The sequence below is a fragment of the Melanotaenia boesemani genome, chromosome 4 (genome assembly GCF_017639745.1).
Source record: "Melanotaenia boesemani isolate fMelBoe1 chromosome 4, fMelBoe1.pri, whole genome shotgun sequence".
Taxonomy (NCBI): Eukaryota; Metazoa; Chordata; class Actinopteri; order Atheriniformes; family Melanotaeniidae; genus Melanotaenia; species Melanotaenia boesemani.
Window position 1 is genome coordinate 10,017,023 of NC_055685.1, and position 26,963 is coordinate 10,043,985.

Consider the following 26,963-nt stretch of genomic DNA (forward strand, 5'->3'; position numbering starts at 1 on the left):
ATATGGAGCGTGACCAAAAGCGGAAGTGCAGTATTGGCAAACGTCCTGGTACTAATATTTCCGGTTTGTATTTTCTGTCAACACAACATACTTGGGTAGATAAACATCCCTTTTCAGTTTCAGTAAAATACGGTTTGAGTAGTTGTTGTAAATGTCACTGTTTTACTGAGCAGTTAACATTTATTTTACTGAAGTTAATAAAAGTTTTTCCTGCTCCTTCTCCGACAAGGTCTGCGCGGAATGTCAACAAACCAACAACATCGCGCTAAGCTAACGCCAGGCTAAAGCATTAGTTGCGACTCCGGTCTACGCCTAAAGTTGCTGCCCTCAGAGAGAAGTGGACTCTCTCATGGTGGTGTCACGTCCATGGGGAACTGTCTGTTTTCACAAGGTGCGGATGACCTGTCGCTCTTGAATGAGTCCGAGGGGGGCAGTCTGCCTGGAGAGCCACCGCCGCCCTACCAGGTGAGCAACCCGGATAACAACTTCAAAACACGGCCCCTTGGATTCATGGTTTCCTTTAAGTTTAATTAGTGATGGGGGTTTTACATTTATCAGTAGGAGGATGGTCCGTTTAATTTTTTTAATTTTATTTTTGTTTATTTATTTAAATATAACGCTAGAGGAAATCACAAGGTGTGTGTGAACTTTGTAAATAAAAGGCATCTGCACGTATCACATTAATGTCCTTTATTAAAATATGAAATTCGGTGCAAGGTGCATGCCAACAACCTCATCCTTGTTCATTCATAAAAGTGGAAAAGGGGAGCTGGTGCAATGGAGGAGAAGACCTTCTGCACTCTTGTAGAGCCTGTGGTGACCTGGAATATTCCACTCTCAGAGACTCCATAAGGACTCTGGCATATGCAGGAAGAAGGAAACAAAATCTTATTAACAGTGTTATTACATCATACGTTTAGTGGCTGTTATTGATACCCCTGTCCAACCAGTAGGCTCATACAACAGCTCTGTTACTTACTGTGTTCATTCAGTTATGCATTGAAAATGGTGATCAAATAGTGGAGGTGTACCAGTCTGCATTACACACAAGTAATTTCTAATTACTTTCCCCCCAAGGTTATATAAACAGATGTTTGGTTATACATCTATGATGATATGAGTATCAGATGATGGATGAAAATGTCTTGACACTGTGAGCCACAATGAAGCTTAGTTGATTGAGGAGCCAGGGGAGGGTTTAGCCTCATGCTCTGGGTCAATGTACCTCATCATCTTATAATAAACTTGTTATATCCTAAAAAGCAAAGCAGCATAAACAATATTTTGGGCATAAAACAGCACTAATGCAGCACAAAAGACTGAGACTATTTTCACTGAGTTTGCATGGAGTGGCAACCATAGACTGTATATAAAAGATGGACGGAGCCTCCGTGACGTCACCCGTGAGTTTCTGAAGAGCTGAATTGAAGCTCATTGGGCTGTTCCCACTGTCGTCATTCCCAGAAAAATGGGCAAAGGGGTGGAGCTGAGAGGGGGACTGTGAAGGTGGGGGTGGATAAAATTTTTTTTTACCCCCTTACAGTTGTCATCAAGGTAAACTTGACCTATTAATCCTAAAATGGATTTTTGTACCAGGCTTTAAGCATGTTTATTTCTGCTGTGAAGTTGGTCTTTTTAACATGGGAGTCTATGGGGATTGACTCTGTTTGGGAGTCAGTCCCTAGCGGATGAGGGGTGAACTGCAATTTTTTGCGCTTCCGCATAGGCTTCATATTTCAACGGCGGAAGTTGCCACTTGGTGGCAACTTTAAGGCGGATTTATGGTCATGCGGCATCTGTGTCTACGTAACCGCTGTATGTTTGGCGTAGCTCCGCAGAAGCTCGACACGCACCACTTCCAGACCTGACGTGCACCCCTGCTACGCAGACGGTTACACGGAGGTACTCACTTGTGATTGGTCAGTTTGAGGTCACATGCTGCTGGATGTCTGGATCTTCTTGTTGAATTTGTGTGGTAACCGCTGTTTTTAAAAACAATAACCAATGAGTCGAGTTGATGAGAAGCTGATCAAATTATTTCTTTGTTTTTTTCCACAAGCTAATAAAGACACTGAACAATACTGGACACCACTGTTGTTTTAAAACATAAAATACATACCGAACCAAAGTAAACCATCAAAAGAACTCCGACCTCGTGAGTTTACCGGCCGATACAACCCCTGTTGCCACCTTCAGATTAGGAGGAGAAACTGCAACACGACACCAAAAAGACGCGCACCCCCTACGCTCGAGTGGGAAGGCAAACTCACCAGCGTCAGCTACAACGTAAACGACCGCACGCAGACGCTGCACGAGCATAAATCCGCCTTTTGGTTTCCGTCAGTGGACAGAGTGCACGTCGAAAAACATGCCAACCATCTGAAAATCAGACAAAAATATCTTTTTGTTTTTAATTTTCTGAGGGAGGTGAAGCTAGAAACAGTCGCCTTCCAGTGAGGAGCAGCCGGAGTATTTCTCCTGCCCCAGTAGAACGTCATATCCGTCACAGGAACACGCACAGCTGTGTCATTATAAAAACTTCTGAGTCGTATTACGGCTTAAAATTGATCCCATATTCTTTGTGGGGTTTATTAACTTAAACACGTTAGCTTTTTTTTTGTTTTTTTACATGTTCACCACCCTGAACTTCTGGGGTAGACACAAGCGGGGTCAGTGCAGGTGATGACACGTAGACAGGGAGCTGCCGCGGTCAAAAAACATTCAGCGCTTTTCTGCTTCATGTTGCTCAGGCACGGCGAAAAACACTTAAATTAGTGAGGGTAATAGATGACAACCACAAATGAGCTAATTCCAATGTATTCCACGTTTTACAATCGATTCCAGATTCCGCGAATATCATATCTCGTTCTTCGTCGTACCGGATGTCTAATATGCACCGCTGGTTGGTTGCTTTCAAACCAACACACAGTACTATGTACAGCTGTGGATCAGATCAGAGGTGAAGATCCACTCCTTCTCTCTCTCTCTCTCTCTCTCTCTCTCTCTCTTTTTTTTTTTTTTTTTTTTTTTTTTTTTTACGCTGTTATTTACTGATCTCAGGTAAGGATAAATTAAAAAATAAGACTGGAGGCGGCATGAACACGGACTTTATATACTTCCTTGTTCCCCATCCAGCTTGCTTTCTGATTGGCTACATTTCGGCCCACGTAACCATCCACACTGTCGAAATTACGACCCGTTTCGGAGCAGATGATCAGGACAAATCTGCTCATATAAATCTTATAAGACTCAAGATAATCGGGCGTTTGCCGTACATGGTCGGGAAGTCAAAATCAGGACAAAACCAGCCCGAAAATCCTTGTGTGTGTACCAGGCTTTAGAGAAGTACTACCTTTTCTTTCATATTTCAGAAGCCTGACAGTAATGCACCTTGTTTGTTTTGCTAATCTTTTTTTATTTATCTTATTTTATATTTGATTATTTACTTGCGTATTTACTGTATGTTACACTGTTCTTCCTATTTTTGTATTATTACCCAAATTTCCCTGAGGACTCTCCAAAGGGATTAATAAAGTATTTCTGTTCTATTCTATTCTATTTTGCATGTTTGATGTATCTTGGGGCTATGGTGGGAGGGTGATAAATGGGTTTGTATTAGATAAATGTTTGAAAGTTTCTCATTATTTCCTTGTTACAGTAAAAGAAACAAAAAGTTGGAAACTTAAAATTCTGTTCTTTTGTACATTTCAATCACATAAAAAAGAAATCCACATAACATGAATGCTTCTGTCACTGAGACTGAAAAAAACACTGAAATACTCTGAACTTCTTGTACAGTTTTTCACGGAGTTGAGGTTATTTTACATTATAATGACACTAATATTATGGAATAAATTTAATTTAAATTCCATACGGATGTGCTCTCTTTGGTTGTGTCATATTTGGAAAGACGGCACAGGTTACAGGTTACTTTTGGGACCGTTTTTTCCAGGAGCGTGCCCAGCCGGTGCCAGTGTTCCACCCCAACCCTGGACAAAGCCGCCTGGCCAGCCAACTGACTGAGGAGGAGCAGATCCGCATCGCTCAGCGCATCGGACTCATCCACCACCTTCCCAGAGGCGTCTTCAACCCAGGCTCCGACCCCTCTGAGAAGAAAGTTAAAGAGTGAGTCTTAAATCGAGGCACAGAAACAAATGTCTCTTTATTTCAGTTCATTTCTTTTGTTCTCTTTAGTATAAGCATATGGGTATAATTAATATAGTAAAAATGATTTCTTCAGGGGGTATTAGTTTGCATAATTGGATTCTCTTTCCTCAAGGTGTGTGATCTGCATGATGGATTTTGAGTATGGTGATCCCATCCGGTTCTTGCCCTGCCTCCACATCTACCACATGGACTGCATTGACCCCTGGCTGATGCGCTCCTTCACCTGCCCCTCCTGCATGGAGCCAGTAGATGCAGCCCTGCTGTCCACATATGAAACCAACTGAGAACCCCCCTCCCTGGTGGTTGCTCTTGCCTAAAAGTAATTGCACCTTTTTTTAACCAAAACTGTCCTAGCTGTCACGACAGGTAGTCGAGGCCATGCAACGTCAAGCAGATGTTTGTAGAGTGTTTGGGGATGCAGACAGATGTTAAAGTGTTGCTGCAGAGCTTTGCATGGGTCTCAGATGACTCTGGGTTGTAAAAAGTGCCAAATGTGCCAAATCAAATCAGATGAAGAAAAGCTGTGCAAATAGCAGAATATTATTACAAGAATGTCTCACTTCTGCTTGTCCTAATATGTGAAGTAATCAGTGGAATTAGCTTTTCCTTTCTGTGACGTGATGGGCGATGTTACATGAGTGGAAATGTGTCATCGAGCTGCAGATGAAAACGTGGAGTAAAATTAAGATATTAAACGCTGGTGTGTGATTTCATAAACAGCAATGCTGTCAGGCTCCATGATCTTTTAAATCCAAAGCAAGATTAAAATGGTGGTGTTTCAGCTTTTGAACATGAATTTTTGAAGATTAGTTTTACTTTATTATACAGAGGTTTGTTGTTTGGATATTTTTTCTCTCTTAAAGCTGCTTTTAAAAATGTGAATCTGTTTTTTTGCCTCAGTAATGAGTCCTCATCTTTGCTTTGCCTTGGGTTTGTTATTTTGTTATGCTTCAAAATCCAATCCTTGGTGTCCTTTTCATTTATAAAGATGCTGTGCAATCCCCCCATTTTAAGCACCTTGGGAAACCCCTCATCTAAAAATTTTGTAGCTTGTAGATTTCAGATTGTTTTCATCAGTGTGTGTGTGTGTGTTGTAGATAACTTTGGTTAGAGACGTGTCAAGGTTTTTGTTTTCAGCCTGAAGAAGTTGGATTTGTTTTTGTGCTGCTGGACTTATGTCAGTTTATGTTGTATTTCTAAAGTCCCTGAGTCTGGTAAAACACAACCCTTTTATTTCCGATTCTGACTGTTTAATGTGCAGCACAAGCAAGCAGCGAAACGAGCTACTGTAGTAGACGGGAATGTATCTTGAATGTGATTTGAACTGCACGAGTGACAATAAGAGGATGTTTCTAAATTTACTTTGCACTTCCAGTGCCTTTTTTCAGATGGGTGTAAGCCAATTCCTGTGAAGTACAATCATTTCTCATATTACTTTTGTCTGTCTTTATTGTCCTCTAGGAGGAGACGGATACCAGCACTGAACTGAGAGGTTTCACTTAAGCTGTTTTCACACATGAACCTTGGAGATTATCAGGAGAATGTGCAGACAGTTTGGTCTGGGCTTTTCTCACAGTTGATGTTCACACATGTAGTACACAGCATTAGATGTGCTCTAACAGCTGGAAATTTATGGGAGGAGGGGGTGTGGGGGAATATCTGTCTAGCGCTCACAGGAAACAAGACATTATGCAGAAATTAAGCTGTGGAAATCACTGTTATCTTTACAACCTGTTGAGAAGCTGATGAATCTGTTGTGCCGATGTAAATATTGCATGCGTCTTAACATTATGCATGATAGCGAGGAGGGATTAGAAAAGAGAATAAAGCAGTGACTCTTCAGTCGCACTCCTCTGGAAGATTTGCTACTACGTTCACGCCTTGTCTCACCAGCTCAAAGATTTTACTTTGGTGGAAATTTTCCCACAAGAAATCCAGAGTGAATGCTGTGGACATTTGCTTTGGCACATGCCACCCCTCTGGAAGATCTCTGGGATGTTTCAGGAGTCTGGTACATGTGTGAAAACAGCTTATCAGACAGGCCAGAGATGAAGCCTGGCGGCTGGTAACAATTAACAATTACTGTGTCTTTTCATTTATAATGATACTGGTGCACAAATTTTTGGAAATCACAATAAAGGTGGATACCAAAATCTTAAAGATGTGTGACATTTTATTTGAAACCATGACAAACTAGTACTGTTTAGGGACTATGGGTAAGTCTATGCAGTTAGAATTAGCCTTATTTTTGGTCGTGCACTGCAACTTTCCAAGTCATTGCACATTCATGTTTATCAGTGCAGAGGCACAGTTACAGTTATGGCTAAAAACAGTCAGCTACTACCGTATGCGGCTGACGCAATCAGAATCGTCTCATATAGGGTGAGAAAGTTCTTTAGACGACCATACAAAGCAGTGAATTACCTGGTCGCCTTGGGTGGCTCACAGCACACCAACAATGCTGCTGTCCACGATGATGAAAGAAACAGAGCAGATCGTTCAAAGATTTAATCTGTTAAATAAATACAACAGTGAGAAATTAAAGCCATTCATTTAAGAAACATTGGGAACCAAAATAAAATATGATTTAAGAGTGGACTATAGAGCACCTTAGTGTCCCAGGTGAGTGCTTTTAGGGGAGCAGAGCTCCCCTTTGCTCCTCTAATTTGAAGCATGTCTGTATGGTTCTGTGGTTAATCATCCTAATTTTTAGTCAGGATTTTGTCTAACAGGTTAATCTATTGACACCTAGTGTGGTAAATTTATCACTTTCAGTCTTTTATTTATTTTTAATTTAATCAATTACGTTATTAGCTTACTTTTATTTATTTTTGTATATCTATTATTATAAAATTGTTTATTATGTAATTATACTCTATTTTATTTCAGTCTTTGTTTTATTTCCCAGGGTTTTTACATATATTTATTTTGCTTTTCTATAATGGAATAAATTCAGGCATTAAGGGGATAAAAAAAGCAAGATATGTTTCATGACGATCTAATTTTCTCTTCTAGAAGACATAAAGCAAATTTGTTTTTATTTTAATAATTTATTTGATATTTATTATACTTTTAATTTATTACATTTATTTATATTGCCATTTTGGAGGAAATGATTTGTTGTTACCAAATAAAACCTTAGAGAATGAGCTTCAAGCCGAACAAAAAGTCTGTTTTATTAAGCTGATTGATCAGCGAGCATTTGAGACTGAAATAGTTCAACATTTCGGCTACACGGGCTCAAAGAATCTTCTGTATGTCGCATTAATCAGTAATCATGTCACCAGCTGTCTGCAAGTTGTTCTCGATCTATCTGGTACACACCGGCCTGGGTCTTTATTACTCTGATTAAGAGTGAGACAACTCTGCAATGATGACAAAAGTCATATCCAAACACACGTCATATTTACAGATTAGAAAGTACTCATCACATCATATCTAAGCAAAACACGTATAAAATCAACTTCAATATTATATTTTGTCTCTATCGGAGGAACATTTGTCCTAAAGCCCAACCTAACTTCCTGACAGGCTGTTGCAAGTTTCATTTAGTTCAAATATAGATGAAACAAGGAAAACAGTTGGTCAATTAGCAAGGTTTTAAAAAGAAAACGTTTGTTGGGGTATTGGTGATGGTACAGGTACTAGACTGACCTGTAATAGTTTTGTATCCTCAGTGCCAAAACATTATGGGCTCAAATACGTTGAGCTTGTAAATTGATAGTAATTTCAGAGGTAGGTGTAAAATAAATTTAAGCTTTATAACCCTGGGACATTAATATAAGGAATTCCAGTTTGTGAACATGTTGAAAAGATTTGTATTTATACTTTTAAAATGTCATGTTACATAAAGACATTAAGAAATATCTTTGAGCATTTGTACATGAATATAAAAATCAGAAAACGGTAAAACAGAACACAACAAACGAGATATGACCAAAGCTGCAAGCCCAAAGTTTCACTTTCTGTTTTTACTCCTGAAACTGATTTAAGTGTACCATTTGAAGTTGAAGAGCACAAAACATAAAAAATACAAATAAAAAACTGCTTTTACAGTTTTGTGATTGATTTTTATATTTATGTACAAATGTTCAAAGATATTTCTTTATGTAAACAGCTACCTTTCATTTCTAACTTGAAGTTTGACCCACCCAATCTCTGAAACTATAAGGTTATTTCTTATACTATAAACGATGGCAAAAAAAAAAAGCAGGTGCCATGTTAGAAAATATCCACCAGCTGAATGTACAAATGACAGAAAAGCATTTTCCAACAACAAATCTTTTAATTATTATTTTTTTTTTAAAAAGGCATGTATTTACAATGTTTACAGTATTGCACGATCCTTGCTAGTGCCCAAGAAAACAGAAGGGTTCAAGTCTTTACATTTAGTGTACATACATACATCTCAGACGGGATTTTTTAATTAAACTGAACAATTTTTAAAACTTGATAATAATGGATAACCATAATCCAATCAGAGTTTAATGCTGTAAAAACAAAAAACAATTATCAAAAGTCAATTAAATCCTTTTTTGAAGTGTTACCTCTATAAAACATAGATGCCCATGCTGAGTGTAGCCAGAGCTACAGAGATTCCCAGCACCATCCGGATCAGACGGGAGCTGCTGAGGATTTCTGGTATCTGGAGTGTTTTGGCTGTTCCAGGTTTGGAGTGAATTACACAGTCAAGCGGCTTGTTTTCAGTGGCACTCAGCATCTTCTGTAAATCTTCAAAAACCTATATAAAAAATGAAAATGTCTTAGCATGGCTAAATACGTCACTGGAAGATCAAAAATTAATCTTGTGCTGGCATGAAAGTGACATTTCCTCTCCCTGCTCCTCCTTACCTGGATGTTTAACTCGAAGGCCCGGACGGCCTCCTCCAGCACGCCGTTCCTCTCTTCTTCTGTCAGCTCCACGCTGTTCATCCGGCTGCGATACAGCTGCTTAAACAGGTTGGGGCTGGAAACTCCGGGAAAGGCAAAGAAAGACAGACCCTCGCTGCCTTTTAGCCCCATAGACTTCTGTGCGATACGACCGAGAACTTGTCCTCCAGACAGGTCGCCAAGGTAACGGGTGTAAGCATGGGCAACTAGAAGTTCAGGGTTTTCTCTACCAATCTGAAACATACACAGGGACAAAATCAGCATCATCTTGTAGAAAGATGAAAACATTGGATGAGTGTGCGATGTCTGATCAGGTGGAGCGTACCTGCCGGAGTCTGTGAGCGTATCTTTTAGTTGCAGCAGGAACCACAATCTTCTCTCTCCAGTCATGACCGTAGAAGAATTCCAGGTCCTTCTCGATGGACTCCAGCCTGGCCAATTCAGCGGGGAAGAAAATGGGTGCGACACCGGGGTGTGTGGCGTTCCTATCCAGCTCTTCCTCCAAAGACAGGTAGATCTCATGAAGGGAACACAAAAGGAGCTGCAGACGAGGAGGAGAGGTGATGTTAGTATCCACGTAAAAATAGGAACGCCTCAGCATTTGATTTGTATGATGCATTACCTTATATTGTGGAAGTGAGACCATCCCCCGCTGGAAGCTCAGCATCAGTTCTGTGTTTTCTGCTCGGACGTGACTCTCTTTAGTCACCTTTTTGATTTGTTCGGACAGATCCCTGATAAAGGAAAGAAATCCCCATTACTACAGCAAGCTATCTGAGCCAGAGGTCAAAAGCTTGTAAATGATGAGACATGAAAAATCACAGCCTCCCAACCTTACCTGTCAGTCATCTGCTCTGCTGCGGTCACTGTCTTTTTCTCTGTTTCCATTGTGGCTCTGAAAAAGGAAAAAGGTCAAGCTATCAGTAATATCCTTTTACAGGAAATCCACTTCATGAAAGGATTCAAGGGAACAGATTTTTAAATTATGACAAAAAAGATGCTTTACTCACCAGTTGTGATAAAGTCCTTTAGGTTTGGTTGTTTTGTCTTTGTTTTATCACTGTGGATGTCGTGTGCAGTTTGAGTGCTTTCAGGTCTGTGCCTCTTTTATACTTTGGTCTGCCTCTGTCTCCTCCCCCCACCTACTCAATGAAAACAGGAACACAAGAATCACAAAGCCTCTGCCAAACATGATCTAGCAACTTCAGCAAAAACAGTGGGAGGGACTGAGACATAACATGATGCAGCAACTCTGAGAAGAGCTTGGGAAATGCTGTGGGAGGGACTGTGGGATGTAACCTGAGCATGGAAGTGTTTTACTAATGCCTTAAAAAAAAACCATGCATGGAGGTGGGGCTGAGCGCTAAACATGACAGTGCAGCCTCGAAATCTAAAGTTGAACCGGTCAAAGAGGAGGAGCCACCTCAAAACATGACAGAGGGTTTTTCAGGCTGGAGGAGGACGTGACTAATGGTAGTGAAAAGACAATCACATGATTGCATTACGAAGTACACCAGCAGTTTTTTTCGTTAAAAAAACAAAAAACAAAACAGGTTTAACCACTTTATTAGATTACTGACTAATCTATCAACATTCCCAGAAATAAGCAGCGGAGTCTGCTGTAGTTATAACATTTGGCAAAATTTGTCACTCTCTGAGATTGTGCCCATACTTTTTAATATGACAATAAATCCAGTCTGCAAACTGTTTAAAAAAAATGACAAATTCCCAGCTCAAATGAGATGCAGCATGTTTGGAGAAAGGAAAACACTGTATTTCAACATGATCCCATCTGGAAAAACACGATGAAGGCAGGTTTTTAATTCTGTCCAATTCAAAATGCGTAAAAATTTGAACAAGTGCTTGTATAAAGAGTGATGATATCTCTGTGAGATTACCTCAAGAGAAACTGGGTCATGTAGTAACTCAACCCAAAGCCCCACAAGCCATCCTACTAATGAATAGTTTAAAAAGAATAAAACGAATTAACACAAATCACAAAAGGAAATTTAACATCCATGAGCTTACCCTGTACAATAGAGGACTACACTACAATTTCTTTAAATCAATGTGACTGATCTGCTATGCTGAACTATCTTTGTGTCACAAATGTGTCTGTCTAATTACTTAATGTTTGGCGTTTATACTTTTGTCAGACACAAATAGAATAATACATATTACAGGATTTATCACAATAAACCATTTTGCTATTTATTCCTGTCATTTGTTTCTTTAGGCTATCCATTATCCTTTTTGTCCACTTAAATGGAAATCTGATTATGTTTTAAATCTCATGTATGGATAAACGTTATTTTTAAACAATTTTTAGCGTTTGTCATTCTATTAATACAGAAATTTTGGTGGAAAATTATGTAAAACGTATGCTGCCTGCAGTGCAGCCACATGCAACACAATGGCCATCTGTTCAATCACAGTGTCGCTCCAGCTAAACGTGACTCAGCACAACAGAAACGCGAGCGAGGAGTAAACGTGACACAGCAACTTCTACACAAAGAACGGCACAACCCGTTTTTTTTAAAGGGAAAGACATATCTGAAGTGTTATTTATCTAATTAAATGGGACATTTGATGTATTAACGCAAATTATCTTTATCAAGAGATGCCCCCTCCAACAAAAAGAAGAAATCAGTCTTCAGTCTACATCGTTATTTGTCTGAAATTCATACTTGTATTAGAGTTGGTCCTCCCTAATTTACTCTGCATTAGTAGAGAGATTAAAATGAGGCAGCCAAGTAAATAACTGAAAATTTAAGCCTAGTCAGTCTTTTTAAATGAGCTAGCTTTTTGTCATGTTTGCACTGTTTTACAAATCACATGAGAATGAAGAACATAAGTTAATTATTCACTTGCCCCGTTGAGTGTGACGCTTTTCACGACTTTTGTTTAATCTTTTCATAGATGTCATTACCTCCTGCTTTAAACAGGTAACTAAACTAACCTTATTTGAAGGTGTGACTGGAATGTGAGGGGTAAAACTTGAGTGGTGCAGTGGGGAGTGGTGCGTCCCAGTTGTCCTCGGAGCTCAGAATTCCGGCGAATTTTTTGCCGGAAAGGACGATGTGATCTCGTTTTTCCGAACGGCGAACTCGTAACTTTCAGAGGACCCTGAGATTCCAGATTTAAAGATGGAATCCTTTATAATATATTTTGTATTCGTTGTGTTTCTAGTGCAAACAGCAGAAAGTTTGTTCGTGAAAAACCGAGTCAATATGTCATTATCACCTGCTGTTCTCATTGTGCCCATTTTTAAAGTAGGTTTGTGATTTTCTAGTTTTACACGGCTTTGTAGATGCTCACAAATCGGCTAATTTTGAGGCTTCCATTTTTATTTTCAAGTTGGTACAGCTGAATGCCAACTATTTTGTAATGACGTCACAAATTCTCGACCGCACCTGAGAAAACTTGCGCACCATAACACATCAGTCCAAAATCTGTTAAACTCTGTTAAATTGTGGCAGCCACAGCTGACCCAGTGATTTCTCAATCCTGGTTCTCAGGAGGTAACCCTACTTTAACACACCTGAATGAAATGAACCACTCGTTAACAGGCTTGCTAAGGACTTGATAAGGACGTTTGTTAATCTTCATCAGGTGTGTTAAAGTATAAACACATCTAAAACTTGCAGGACAGTGCGTTCTGAGGATATGGATTGAGAAACATTAACCCATACCTACCAAAACCACTGCCCCTGTTAAAACCGCCTGCAGATGGATGCTGAAGCAGACAGCCAGAGAGGAGAACAAAGTTTGCATACAGACATCCTGATGGATGTGGGGGAGCTGCATGACGAGGAATGTGGCACCAAGATGCTTCTCCAGGTGGACTAAGAGTTGTTTTATTGTCTTTAAGCTGAAATAAATACAAATTTGACACAAAGATGTAATTAGCAGTATGCCATGATACAATCTTCCAGCCATACCTTTGTGATAGACTTGCCTAAGTCTTTTAGTATTATTTGTTTAATTCAATCGTTTATGGTATAATTGTAAATTATGAGCTATAATACCTTTCAAGTTTGTTGAATTTTGCAAACCACTTTTTCACCCCACCTCACCACAACTGCGTTGATCATAAAGAATGTTGCTGTGCGTTTAACTATGCAGTATGTTGATTCTTACTTTGACAACACTGTTAGGGTTTAGCAACTCTCCACCCCTCCAGTTAGCATAAATGTGTTTTGAACAGCTGTTGGCTTAACTATGATAAAATTGTCATTTTGGGTAAAATAGTGATAACTGTTGTACCTGATGCTGAGATTTCTCTAATTATCCTAAGTGTGATGTGCTTTAATTTTCAACAACTTTTTCAGGAACCGAATGGCTCCGTCGACAAGGGAATACAACATACTGGTAAGACTTGAACTTCTGCTTAAGTTAGGCAGAAAATAATGTGACATTTTTTTGTTAAATATGCAGTTCATTCCAAAGCTAATCGTGTTTTAGTGGGCACCTTATTAGTTGAATGTTATCTATTCTAAGATATGAACTCAATTTCCTTAGAAGTATCTAAACAGTCCTTTTCATCTTACTGTAAACATTTTGACATCATCAGACCAAGATGACACCTAACACAGGAGAAGTCACTGAGACACGGGCACCTACCACTGATAGCTTTGTGTGTCAGTAAATTGCTCAAGATGAAAGAATTACCATTGCACAATTCTACTCATATGTCCTTCATTCATGATATAATATTAGTGTAGCATGAACTTTTTACATTTTATGTAAATATCAACCAAAACTTGAATATCCCTAACTTTCTGTAAGTAGTGTGATTTTATTCTGTTTTGGAATTACAGTCTCAAAATTATTTGTTGACATAATAACTCGAGAGAGTGCAAGTTTTTGGCTCGACCAGTAAAAACTGAAAGTGCTCATTTAGGACACTTTTTAAAATTATTACAGTTTTAGTATCAGACCTCCAGATCACATAAAATGGTCAAACTGATCCTGAAATTCATTGGACAGAGTCCTCGAGTTTGTTCCCTGCCTATCCAGTCTGTGTACCACATGACAGATGGACAATGAGTGGAGAGAAAGAGGTGAGACAACACAAGATATAGGAAATTTACATCAAGTGTATTTCAGGTTTAACTTAAGTTTTAACATCAAATTATTAAGATTAAATGCATAAACTTTCAGTTATTTTATAACTTTGTGAACTCTTTAGGACGTCCAAGACAACTTGTTGCATTCCTATTGTACAGCAGGGGGCAGCAGAGGTCAGGTAACCATTATATCTGCCCTCTTTACAAGTGTATGTTTAATTTTTGTGTGAATCATCACTTATATTCCACCTCTTTGTTTCCACCAGAGAAGTCCAAGTCCCATGTTGAAGTGCTGGGTGTGTCCTGAAAACCAGCACAATGTGAAAGACAGTCAAGTAAAGAAACCTGTCAACCCCTCCGTCTCTCCACATTTAGACATGCCTCATTTGTCTATCTCCATTTCTGGTTCAGTCAGTGCCGTTGCTTGTCCCGAGGTGTCTGATTTACTCTCTGACACCAGCAGTCCCTTTGGTTGTTTGTGTAGTTTGAACAGTTCATCCTGGGACGCTCTGGGTTTCCCATCCAGGAGTCCCGGCTTCTCTAACCAGGATCCAGTCAGTGCCGCAGCTCACCTACACCTCCTCGGGGAGTCCTTGTCTCTGATTGGACATCATCTTAAAGAGACCAATGTGAGTGAGTCAACAAAAAGATAATTTTTGCCTCAGTGACTGCCAAAGCAGCACTCCACTGAACCTCCCAATACTCATTAGCTGCCTCCGGAGTCCCACAGGCCCAAATGGCATTCCTCACTGCTGGTGTCCACCAATGAGTTTGGGGATTACCACCGCAACAGGTATTGACTACCTTAAGAACACAGTTCCTGTTGGTCGCCTCAACAATAGAGGTGCAGAACACATCCCACTCAGACTCAGTGTCCCTCGGGACATGGTTGAAGCTCTACCAGAGATGGCAATTAAAATTCTTTTTGACAGGGGACTCCACTAGACTCCTCACAACACTGGCATCCTCCCTCACCATCTAAGCCAACCCACTACCAGTTGACAGCTCCGCCCGCTCTTCAACCGAGTGTCCAAGACATGCGGCCACAAGTCCGACGATATGACAATAAAGTCGATCATCAAACTGTGGCCTAGAGTGTCCTGGTGCCAAGTGAACATGTGGACACTCTTATGCTTGAACATGGTGTTTGTTATCTATAATCCATGATGAGCACAGATATCCAATAACGAAATACCACTCGGATTTAGATCAGGGGAGCCGTTCCTCCAAATCATGCTCCTCCAGGTGTCACTGCAGAAGGCTACCTTTTCATTTGCCCAGATAAACCCCAATGTACAGGCGTCAAGTCAGGTAGCAATGTGTATGCCCACACCTGCCAGGAAGTCCAGATTGGAAGCGGGTCCAGCAGACTTTCTCATGGGTATTTCTCCCCAAGCCCAAGCTGTGCGTCGATGTGAGTCCAATTATATCTAGCCAGAACCACTCAACCTCATGCACCAGCTCAGGTTCCTTCCCTGACAGAGATGTGATGCTCCTCATCCCTAGAGCTAGCTTATGCAGCCAAAAATCAGACCACCAGGGTCCCTTGCCTATGGGTGCTGCCCAGCTCACACTTTACCTGAACACTATGGCCCCTCTTGCTGGTGGTCACACAGGATGGGGGGCCTATATCACCCTTTTGGACTGAGCCTGACCGGGCCCCATGGGCAAAGGCCTGGTCACCAAGTGCAAGCCTTTGTTCCCCACATCCAGGCCTTGCTCCAGAGGGGGGCCCCGGTGACCACATCTGTGCAAAGGAAACCTAGATCCAATGTTTTCATACCTCATAGGGGTCATCTGAGCCACACTTTACCTGGTCGCAGCCCTAGAGATCTGTTCACACACAAACCCATCCACAATGATAAAGTAGCAGCTCAGGGAGGGGAATTAAAATTAGATTGGTCCAGGTTATTCAGTGTTGTTTGGACTAATAAGGGAAAGAGACCATTTGGCTTATAATCAGCACATGACTTAAAAAAACGCATCTCTGATGATGGAGGTATGCAGTAATGTATTCTGCATGTGTTGCAGAAATCAGGTAGTCCAGATGGTGTTAAGCTGATCTATCTGCAGTACAGACCTGCCATCCAATGAAAACTTTGTTTTATAAAACAAGGGCAATGTGGGACGAAAGTAGGTAAAAGAAGCTCTGAACTGCTGAGCATCTGAACTCTTTTAGCAAGTATAAACTGGGGAAATATTTCTGCTTTTACAACAGTACTCTCAGGTTTAGTTCAGTGATTGTTGCAGCATATTATCGTCTAACAGAGTCACACAAGTCTCCCCGTGTCTCTGCAGAAAACGGTGTGTATGTCGAGTAGCTTCTCTCTACTTTTGGACTCTCTGCTGTGTGCTTTGGGTCCGCTGATGTGCCTCACCGCTCAGATACCTGAGATGATAAGCTGCACAGAATACACGCTGGTAAGCAATGCAGCCAGACAACCACAAACAAACACACACACCCTACACCTTCCACGCTATTATTTGTCTATGGATTTACAAAAGTGAAACGATTGTGCTTTAAGTGTGTGTGTTAAGAGGAGAATGTCCTGTGTATATCCCTTTTTTAAGGCCTCCACTCTGGAAAACATTGCTTATGTGATGCCTGGGCTGTAAGCGAAGATGGAAGCTCATACTGCTCATACTGGTTGTATACAACAATGACACATCAATAGATACTTTTGTTGTTGTTGTGTTTTTTTTTTTTTTTTTTGAACGATTAAATTTATTTAGACATATCTGTGTAAATATCATATCTAACTCACATATAACATTGACTGCCGTGCTTTAGTCACAAGATTAAAACGATGTATTCAAACACATAATTATGCCACTTTTATTTTTCCTTTTGATAGAATATCTTGAGAGGTTCACGTTAAAACTCAGGTGTCCTGCTAATGTAGTACAAAAAAGCCAATAATACAGATGTTAAATTTGAATACAATGACCACTGTTAAAAAATCAGTAAAATACACCATGTATGAGTAAGCTTGTGTGAGACTAAATGAAATCTGACAGCCTTAAAGTAGATGGTTCACACTGAAGGCTCTAAACCTACCACAAGGTCATGTATGATTTCATATTTTTGATTTTTATCAAGTTTATGGCTTCTATTAGTCCTCACTGTCAAATATTGAGTCATAGTAAGTTGAATGTTTAGAGATTCATTTTAATGTAGCAAAAACACTGCATGACAGGTTTACTATAGCTATTTCTGAAATATTCATTACTGTTTTAAACCAAATTTCTCAAGTCATTAAGAAATCTGTGATAACATTTAATAATTATCTGAAATAGCTTCAGTAATCAGTGCAGCTGTGGGAAGTTTAATTGGTCAGTCAAAAGTCACAAGTGATGGAATAGTTGAGGTTACCAGGTCAACCTTTTCAGACAGCATCTAGAATGAAACTAAAACGAGGAAGATTACGTTTGATTTATTGTCTGTACCTTGTCATGTGTTCCTATGACGTGCCTTCATTCCCACCTGGACATGACAACAAAATGTTTACACATAGTTTACCAGCTTTTCTCCTTAGTGACTACAAACCCTGAAGGACAACTGCAGCCATTCTGACACTGAGTGGGTGTGGCAGATGAAACTAAGTGTGGTTACTTCCTCCACCTGATCTTGGAATGCAGAAAAACCTATTCTACACACACACACACAGGCACACACATAGTGTTTAGGTGTGTGTGGGAATGGTTTGATGGGTTACTCCGTCAGTGTAAACCCCGCCTGAAGTTGCAGTTGTTGACTGGGAACCAACATACACTGGATGGGAGACATGATTTAGTTTCCAACTGAACAAACTGAGAATTTACAATAACGCAGCTTCATAAACCTCAAACACACAAGTAAGTACATGTCCTCTTTTTTTTTTTTTTTTTTAAAACAACCTGTCTTTGCTAGAGATAGATAATGTAATTTCACTGCTGAAGCATTACCGGTTCCAGTTGTCAGTACTGACAGGTTGGAGATTTTGTACACTCTTTCTAGACTCTATAGTTTGATCCAAAGAATTAACTAATATTTTTTTAATGTGCATAGAGGAAGTGGTTTTAGCAAACAGCAGCTAAAAATAGTTGTCTCGTCACATTCTTCTTGCTGAGTAATAGTTTTATTCTTATTTTAGGATTCACTTCTGTGCCCGTTAATAAAAGTGCACTGTTGGGGCATGGTGTCACATTGAACCTTATTTTTGTAATTGTTTTCACATTAATGTGTTCTGTGACTGCATCAGGCTAAATATAAATCCAGACAGAAAGTAGTTCGACTGGACAGACAAGACGCGTCTTATCAAATGTTCTGAGATCTAAAGGGAGAGGATTTCCTGCTAAATGCAAATGTCAACAAGTCAAAGCATAATCAACTATTTAACTTAAACCACTCCTATAGACTGCTTTCCTTTCATTTGCATGTTGTGTGCATACATAGTAACTTTACCAAATAATATCACAATTTTTGTATTGCCTGGAATCCATGTAGCACATCTAACTCCTTCCACCTCCCTTCTCCTACATCAGTTATGAGTGAACACCTGACAGAGCGCTACCATGGGTCCTCGCCCGCAGACCTGAGGTTAATTCTTTTGGGGAACATCGGATGTGGGAAGACATCATCAGCGGACACTATACTAGGCCATCTGTCTCCCGTCTCTGGTGACTCTAAGAGCTGTCAGGTACGACAAGGCTTTAGTCATGGCAGGAGCGTGACCGTGGTAGAGGCTCCAAGATGGTACTGGAGTGGTGGGAAGATGGAAGACAGCATTAGAAAGGAGACGGAGAGAGCTATGACGCTGGTTGCACCAGGCCCTCATGCTGTTTTGGTGCTTGTGCCCATTGGCCAGTTCACAGAGGTCAGTAGTTGTTAGCTTCAAGTGTTTTTGTTGTTGGTTTTTTTTTCCTCTGATTTTTTAAGTTTAAAATGTAGTTTTTTTTGTCTTGTTTCGTTTTTTTATTGTCTAATTTTTAAAAATCAAACCACAGTTAAACATTTAACTACGATGCAATGTAGTAGCTATGATCTATGATGAGATGGTCTGTGGACTGACACTGTGATGGACTAGCGACCTGTCCAGGGTGTACCCTGCCTCTTGCCTGCTAATCACTGGGATAGGCTCCAGCTTCCCGTGAACCTGAACTGGAATAAGCATTATAGAAAATGAATTAACATGTTTGTATATTCACAGACATTTTTTTTTCTTTTTACAAGCTTCCATTATTTTTTGTTTCTTTATATTTTTTAATTGATTGTGGTGAAGTGAACAGACAATGAGACACAAATGTGAAAAAAACAAGGGGTAGGTATATAACTTTGCATACACATTCAAGAGGAGGGAATAAAGAGAGAGAACTAAAATGTGATAAAATAAAAGTAAAAAGAATAGCCAGGATAAAGAAAGGAAAGGGATACCAGTCTTCGAAATATTTAGAATGATAGTTATATGCGAGTAGTAGTAGTAGTAGTTTTTTATTACATTAGGCCCAGCCAGCCACAGGCTGTTGAGGGCAGGCTCCAGTAGTTAGTTGGGGTGGATGCCACGGTGCGACGGATAGCCCCACCACCACACCCACCCACCCTGCACCCAAACCACAAGAAATCAACTGCCACCACCGGCATGATGCCACATCAAACCTATGTCTGATTTGTCTGCGTTACTACCTTTTGGTTTGTCCTAACCTAGTGTGATGCAATAAAATTGGGCCAGTGTGCGGACTGGTCCTACAGTGGGCTGGCATTTGAGCAGTGGCTCTACCATGGAGCCAACCCAGCCAGAGAACCCCCACCAGACCCTACCTGTTTTGTTTTGGTTGGCTTTGGAGTGTTCTAAAGAAATACTTTGAAATCATGACTTTTTCTAACTCTTCTCAGATGGAGGGTCGTGTTCCTGCAGAGTTGGAAGAATTATTTGGTGAGGAGGTACTGGATCACACCATAGTGCTGCTGACCTGTGGAGACTACTTAATGAGAAGAACTGTGGAGGTATTAAGAGAGTAACACCTCTCCTTTGTTCTGGGTTATCAGTTAATATTTGTAAAGTAGAAAACTGAAGCTTAACTCAGTTCTGAAAAACATATAGTTGCAAAGTACCTTTCAATAAAACTTATTGCTACTTCCGTGCAGTTCAAATTGGGAACAGTGCAAATCATTGCAAGTCTAAATTTGCTGAAGAATAATTGTTTTCCCACAGATGTACCTTCAGAGTGACCAAGGCTTGAGGCAGATGATTGAGAATTGCGGGGGGAGGTACCATGTCTTAAATAATCGCCAACTGCAGGACAGAGAGCAGGTCCGTGAGCTGCTGCAGAAGGTAAGCTGTTGAAACATGAGGTGATGAACAGAATTTCATCTTTGCGGAACTTAATCTGATGATTAAGCCTTGATCAGCTGTTGATTATGTATGGCATTTTTCCCAGGAATGCAAATCTTCACAACCACACCCAGCTAACCTTAGGACAGGTTATTACAGGCCAAAACGGCACAGGTGCTATTGTTTTCACTTTGTGGGCCCGTCTTTGGCAAAATGTGCTTAAAAATATGCAACAACCGGATTGTTGCTGGAGCTACCACAAAAATAGTTTTAAGAACTTTGCAGTGATCAAACATACAGACCACAACTTTAGATGGGTGTGATTTGCTAACCCTGTAGTTTTGGGACATTTTGAAAGGTGCCACAATATTACATTGCAAGATGTCCTATAGTGTGTGCTTTTTTTTTTTTTGGAATCAGAATTCATGCAACACAAAGTTGCTTAAATTTTTTATCTGTCTTAGCTTTCAAGGCTTTACAAAGAAGTCAGTTTCCCAATACAATTAGCTGATTCTCTTTTTGCCTCACATTCTTCAGAGAAAAAAAAAAAAACCCACAAAATTAAAAGTAGCTATGTAGAATAAAATGTTTGTTTTCTGACCAAAATGAGACCTGCTTTGACCTCTTCAGTGTCTGTACATTATAGTTGCAAATGTGACTATTGCACTATTTACACAATTAAATAACAGTCTATCACAGAGCATCGAGGTTCATCACAAATCTATATGCTTGCACTGAATGATCTGCTTGGAGGAGTGGAGGAAGATCACCCCATCCTTTTTTTATCTGAGATGCGAACTGTTCGTGAGTTTGGCAGGGCTCTGAGGTCATCTAACCGGTAATTGCTGGAAGTACCTAGGTCTAAATTTAAAAACTGGGGTGACTGAGCCTTTTCAGTTGCTACACCCAGGCTCTGGAATAAGCTCCCCACTGCGGCTGGATATACTGACGTCATGTTCAGTATATCCAGCCGCAGATCCTATTATTGACCATTGAGTCAGTTATTATTATTATTATTATTATTATTATTATTATTATTATTATTATTATTATTATTATTATTATTATTATTATTATTATTATAGCACTGTCCAACAACCCAGAGGTAACCAAAATGCAAAAATCAGCTTCTCTCCCCGAGATGATGCCAAATTTGGATTTTTGATTTTACATAATAACTTTGTTTATGCATTAATGTGTTAAAAAATGTAACTTGTTAATTCCACAGATAAATCTCTTTGAATTACCCTGTTAATTTTTTTACAGCCCTAAATTTTTCACATTGGTATCAGGTTCTGTAATATTGGAGCACTTTTATGAATACTGAGTACGAGTATACACACATAGTACTGTACCGATACCAGATACTGGAATTTTGCATCCCTAGTATTAAAGCAATGATAAATGATTAGTTTTGACTTAAAAAGCACCACCTCTGAGATAACACATAGATCACACAGAAGCTTTATAGTTCAGATTATTTCTTTTAGTTCTCAAAAATAATCAATGCTATTTTTGTATATACTACTTCGTTTACATTGTGTGCAGAGACAAAAACCCATTTCTGCCTGGACAATTATAAAATACATTTTAAAAACTAAAAATAAAAAAATCTAAATAACGAACATTTAAGAAATTCATCCATACTACAACTCAAATGCCACTTTTCTTTTACATTCCTGCAGTTTAAGTTATTTTTTTTTATCAATAGGTGGACAGTATGATGCAGAAAAAGGGAGTGTACGTCATGAAAACGGAGCAGGAGAAAGAACTGGAGACACAAAAACAAGAACATGTGAAAAGTTATAGAGGAGAAGAGGAGGACAGAACAAAGATGGCATCCTCGTGGAGAGTCTTGGAAGCAGAAATGCTTGATAGAGTGGAGTCCATCAACACCTTGGAGAGGATGACGAGAAGAGAGGAAACTGATAGCAGAGTCGATGAAACCCAAATATTTAATGGGCTTCATGCAGCTCCGGTCCCGGAGCAACCGTATTCAGAACAGAGTGGTTGCAGGCAGTCAAACAGGCCTCCCAGTTTCGCAGTGAAAACGGGTAAATGTTGATTTGTAACTGAGCTTGTACCAAACCTGTCCTCCATTTCAGTGTAAACATGAGCAACCTGAGACCACATTTTTCTGCCAAAGCAGAGTTAAAAACCCATGGATCCATATGTTGAGAGATTAAAAGTTAATCATATAAATTACGCTGCCGCCCACCTGAATGATCTGATCTCTTCTTACTGTTTCTTTCCAGTAGAGGGAGCCACACACTCACAAATTTCAGATGGAGAATCCTCTCCAAAAATCATCTCTACAGGTAAGTGACTGGTCCTCACTGAATTCTGTCATTTTCATGAATCATTGAGTTCTCTGATGGTGAGTAGTGGTTTTATTTATCTTTATTTCCACATTGTTGACTGAAATTTCCCTGATGATTTGCAGTTCGCCACAGAATTGACAGCTTTGAGGAAAAATCCCCTGAAGCATCTCCTTCCTCCTCTCTTCATTCGCCCGTCATCTCCCCCACCTCCCACGCTTCACCAACCTTTGCCACCTCTCCTTCATCATCCCCCTTTCCCGACTTAGCCACCTCATCCTCTTTGCACTCAAACTCTCCAGAGCTTCGACTGGTGTTGCTTGGGCGATCCAGAGCAGGGAAGAGTGCAGCTGGCAACAGCATCCTGGGCCAGGAGGCATTTGAGTCCCATTCAGAGAGTTTCAAAGCAATCACTCAGAAATGTGAGAAAAAGAAGGCCCTGGTTGAAGGAAGGAGGGTTAGTGTCCATGAATATTCAAATGCAATATGATTACGCTGCAGAAATGTAAAAGATTTCCAATAATTTTTTTACTAACTTGACACATGGCATCATAAAACAACAATCTGTTTGATTTTCCCCAGAATCAGCCGAGTGTTGTCTTTTCTCTCTCCTGCAGGTGGCAGTAGTGGACACTCCTGATTGGTTTAACTCAGAGGAGACTCCCGATGAGGTGCGAGCTCAGATATCCTCCTGCATCGCCTTGTCTAGTCCTGGCCCTCACGCTTTCCTGCTGTGCGTTCCGGTAGACCAACCTGCAAAGATCGAGCTGCAGGCTCTTGGGGCCCTGGAGACAATTTTTGGCCCAGAAGCAGTCCATAAATACACCATGGTCCTCTTTACCTACACAGACCAACTGAGGAAAAGTGGGAAAATAGGAGACAGTGTGGAGGGATACATTGCCAGTCAGCGTAGGGATTTGGTTAAGCTTGTAGAAGAATGTGGGGACAGATTTCACGTTATGGAGAGGGGAAGAGATTGGAGGGAGAAGAGGAATGTGGTGGAACTTCTAGAAAAGGTGGAGCAGACGGTGAAGGAGGCTGGAGGACGGTATTATTCTTGTCCTGCTTTTCAGGAGGCAGAGAGCAGAGTGAAGGAGAGACAGTTAGAGATTGCAAAGAAGAGAATGAGCAAAAAGCCTGAGCAAGAACAAGCAGGAGATGCTAGAGGGCTCAGCTTTGAGAGGAATGTGCTCCGTCCATACATGCAGCCTGTGGCTGAGGTAGAAGAGGATGTGATGGAAGCGATTGAGAAAACAAGGGATGAGGCAGAGATGAGTGTAAGCACCATGAACATAAATAGCCTTCCTCCTATAACACTTTCCACTGTGTCCCCATCACTTCTCCATTCCATTATGGAGAAAATGAGTTCTAGTACAAAGAATTTACCCAAACTGTTGGGAGATAGCTCAGCGTGGCTTGAAGAGGGCGCAAAGAACGTGAAAAATAGTCCGGTTTGGGGAACAGTTGGCAGTGGTGCACAGAATGTCCAGAAGATAATAGTGGATAGTTCGATGTGGCAGAAGATGGGAACTACTGCAGGTCAGGTCTCCAAAGCAGTAGGTGATAGGGTTCCCAAGGTAGTGGTGGATGGTTCTGCATGGGTGGGATCTGGAGCAAAAGCAGTGGCAGCAAGTCCAGTGTGGGAGCAAGTTGGTTCAGGGGCCAAATCTGGGGCCAAGCTAGTGGCAGACAGTTCAGTGAAAGTTGGAGCTGGGATTGGAGCTGGAGCAAAGGTGGTGGCACAAAGTCCTGTGTGGGGGAAGATGGGCTCTGGAGCAAAAGCAGGTGCCAAAATGGTGGCTAAGAGTTCAGTGTGGGAGAAAGTTGGAGAAGCTGCTAAAAAGGTTCCCAAAGTAGTGATTGTGGGAACACTGCTGGGGCTGGTGCTTGGTGTGGTGTTGTGGGGGATGATTGGTGGAGCTATTGGGGCAGCAGCTGGATCTGCTGTCACTGAGGTGGGCAGAAGAAAATTTAGTAACAAAACCACAACAGGGAAAACAAATGAAGGTGCGAGAAATGTGGAAGTAATGGGGAATAACAGAGTTGATGAAGTGATACATGAAAGAGGAAAAAGTTTGAAAACTGAATAAGGGACTGACTGAAGCATCTATAGACAACAAATTTAAGATGTGTGTGTATGTGTTATGTATGTGTGTATGTGTGTGTGTGTGTGTGTAATGATGGTTTTAGATTATTGGCTACAGTTTTCATCTGTGTGTTTATGTTTCATGTAAATAACATGTTCAGGGTGTTGCATATGAAATACTTATTACATGCTTTTTCAATGTATGCTGAATTTAGCTAAACAGAAGTGTTTTTAAAGCAAATTAAAAAGTATGGTAATGGTGGTCCTGTGCACTACTAGCAAGCTCTGTCATATTTTAACAAAAGAAATCCAAACATTGTCACCAAATTTGATATAAATGATTAATTACTGCTTTCTTTTTCTTTATAGTCTAAAGTGTAAGAAAACAAAGAAAGGTTCAACCTATCAGCTCATGCTCAAAATCCTCTGTGCTTTATTAAACACATACACCATAAAATGACTGCGTCTTTGTTTTCAGTGTTGTAACAAAATGTAAAGATGTGGCAATTAAACGTCTCACTGTTTCACTCTTACACACTGAATGTTTTGCGCAATCATTAAAAAGCCGTGTCCTTGTTGGCCGTCTCAAGCTGCCCCAGAAACACAAGCCTCCATAAGTGCCACTCATGTGCGACCTACAGATTAGTTTGTACTTGACAGTATACTTATAGTTTAGAGGGGACAGGGTGGAGGCAGCTTTATCTCCAAGTCCCAGGCTGGTGAGTAGGACCCTGCTTGGCCCCCTGTATCTTGGGGAAAGAGGGTCAACACCCCAGCTGCTACAGTCAATGTTTTAAAGTTTCTTTTATTTTAACTATACTGTGTAACACTTAAACTGAAGAAAGAAAAGTAAAGCTTGGCATAAGCTCAGTTTCAGCACCAAAATAATGAAACTTCCACCTACATGGATGCAGCTGCACGCATTGCCCCTCATGGTGTCAGCCAACACCAGGAACCTACAAGTTTTATATTATTCAATAATAAATCATGACTTGGGAAAACAGTTGTGTAAACTGTGTGACCCCAGCCTCGGATTGTAATCCTCTATGTGGTGTCAAACCGAAAGCAGGGAGGGGTCAGACCAGCCTGGCACAGCAGAGCAGGCAGATGCAGCCATGGCAGTGTTGTGAAAGCAGCTCTTCCTGTTGTGTGATCCTGAAACTGAGTGTTCATGGGTTCCCAGGGCATCCTGGTGGCTGTTTTCTCTTCTCACCCCCCCACCCCTTTCTCCTTTCCTCCATGGAAGAACATCGATCGAACACACATACATACACCACCACCTCCCCTTCAGGAAACTCGTTGGCCATCAATGAGACAGCACTAACTGTAGCCGTTTCCTGCCCACTTGATTGAGCTGAGCACGCATGGTGCATTGCAGCAGCTGCAAACCCACCCACCCACCACCACCCGTTTTTCACTTTCCTCCACCGTGCTAAACGCCATCTTTAACCACATCCCACATCCATCCTGACCTTCCTTAAACCTAACCACACACCCAACATAAAAAAACACATAAATCCTCTGTAGAGAATCCATTTAGATATTTGCACACACATAAAATCTGCAAAACCATAAAGAATAACCAAAGAATTATCAGTGAATGCCCAGTTTCTTATTATCACATCACTTACATTACATTAATTTTTATTAATCTATTTTTAAACTGATGGTGGTATTCATGACTTTATTACTAAAAAGTATAAGCAAACAACATGCAAATGGGATTTGGTCATTTAGCTCAGCTCAGTGGTCACCAGTGTGTTATGGTGACTTAATAATATATGAGTGCAGGATTTATATAATTGGTTTTTATTAAAAGTGTTTTCTAACTATAATGATCCAAATTTAATTACTTTCCAGTGTAAAAATAGTTGCATAATGTAGCAATGTAACACTGACAATACTACTCACTGAATTTTAAGGCAGGGGTGTACAAAGTTGGTCCTCAAGGGCCGCTGTACTGCAGGTTTTGGGTGTTTCCTGCTGCAGCTCACCTGAATCAGATTAATGGGTCAACATGCTTGGGTACCACTTGACAACAAGCTGTTGAGGTTAGTCATTTCATTTGAATTAGGTGTGTTAGAGTAGGGAAACGTCTAAAACCTGCAGAACTTCGATCCTC

The 26,963-nt window shown here is 40.5% G+C and overlaps 4 protein-coding genes across 7 annotated transcripts; 3 read left to right on the top strand and 1 right to left on the bottom strand.

Moving 5' to 3' along the window:
• The first annotated feature begins 41 nt into the window (after positions 1–41).
• On the top strand, positions 42–6,327 carry rnf11a (ring finger protein 11a). 3 transcript variants are annotated; one of them, XM_041983062.1, is made up of 4 exons: positions 42–95; positions 230–465; positions 3,953–4,125; positions 4,280–6,327. In XM_041983062.1, exons 2-4 carry the CDS (start codon positions 367–369, stop codon positions 4,449–4,451), a joined length of 444 nt encoding a protein of 147 aa, XP_041838996.1. In that variant the 5' UTR covers positions 42–95; positions 230–366; the 3' UTR covers positions 4,452–6,327. The 3 variants fall into 3 exon arrangements, with proteins under 3 accessions (XP_041838996.1, XP_041838997.1, XP_041838998.1); XM_041983063.1 differs by having other exon boundaries at positions 43–63; XM_041983064.1 differs by having other exon boundaries at positions 70–465; positions 4,280–4,486; positions 5,629–6,327.
• Positions 6,328–8,358: 2,031 nt separating this feature from the next.
• On the bottom strand, positions 8,359–10,213 carry LOC121638337 (heme oxygenase-like). The gene is made up of 6 exons (XM_041983060.1): positions 10,068–10,213; positions 9,896–9,952; positions 9,680–9,791; positions 9,383–9,598; positions 9,019–9,291; positions 8,359–8,908 (listed from the first exon to the last, which is right to left on the bottom strand). The coding sequence occupies exons 2-6, from the start codon at positions 9,943–9,945 to the stop codon at positions 8,717–8,719; spliced, it is 843 nt and encodes a 280-aa protein (XP_041838994.1). The 5' UTR covers positions 9,946–9,952; positions 10,068–10,213; the 3' UTR covers positions 8,359–8,716.
• Positions 10,214–12,091: 1,878 nt separating this feature from the next.
• LOC121638231 lies at positions 12,092–16,798 on the top strand. Its single transcript, XM_041982869.1, has 8 exons — positions 12,092–12,166; positions 12,787–12,897; positions 13,389–13,428; positions 14,047–14,120; positions 14,249–14,305; positions 14,393–14,755; positions 16,425–16,547; positions 16,698–16,798. Exons 2-8 carry the CDS (start codon positions 12,787–12,789, stop codon positions 16,740–16,742), a joined length of 813 nt encoding a protein of 270 aa, XP_041838803.1. The 5' UTR covers positions 12,092–12,166; the 3' UTR covers positions 16,743–16,798.
• Positions 16,799–17,849: 1,051 nt separating this feature from the next.
• Positions 17,850–25,393, top strand: LOC121638229. Of its 2 annotated transcripts, none has more exons than XM_041982866.1 (8): positions 17,850–17,981; positions 18,651–18,982; positions 19,999–20,109; positions 20,318–20,437; positions 22,149–22,491; positions 22,693–22,755; positions 22,881–23,212; positions 23,373–25,393. In XM_041982866.1, exons 2-8 carry the CDS (start codon positions 18,653–18,655, stop codon positions 24,843–24,845), a joined length of 2,772 nt encoding a protein of 923 aa, XP_041838800.1. In that variant the 5' UTR covers positions 17,850–17,981; positions 18,651–18,652; the 3' UTR covers positions 24,846–25,393. The 2 variants fall into 2 exon arrangements, with proteins under 2 accessions (XP_041838800.1, XP_041838801.1); XM_041982867.1 differs by having other exon boundaries at positions 22,696–22,755.
• The last annotated feature ends 1,570 nt before the right edge of the window (positions 25,394–26,963 follow it).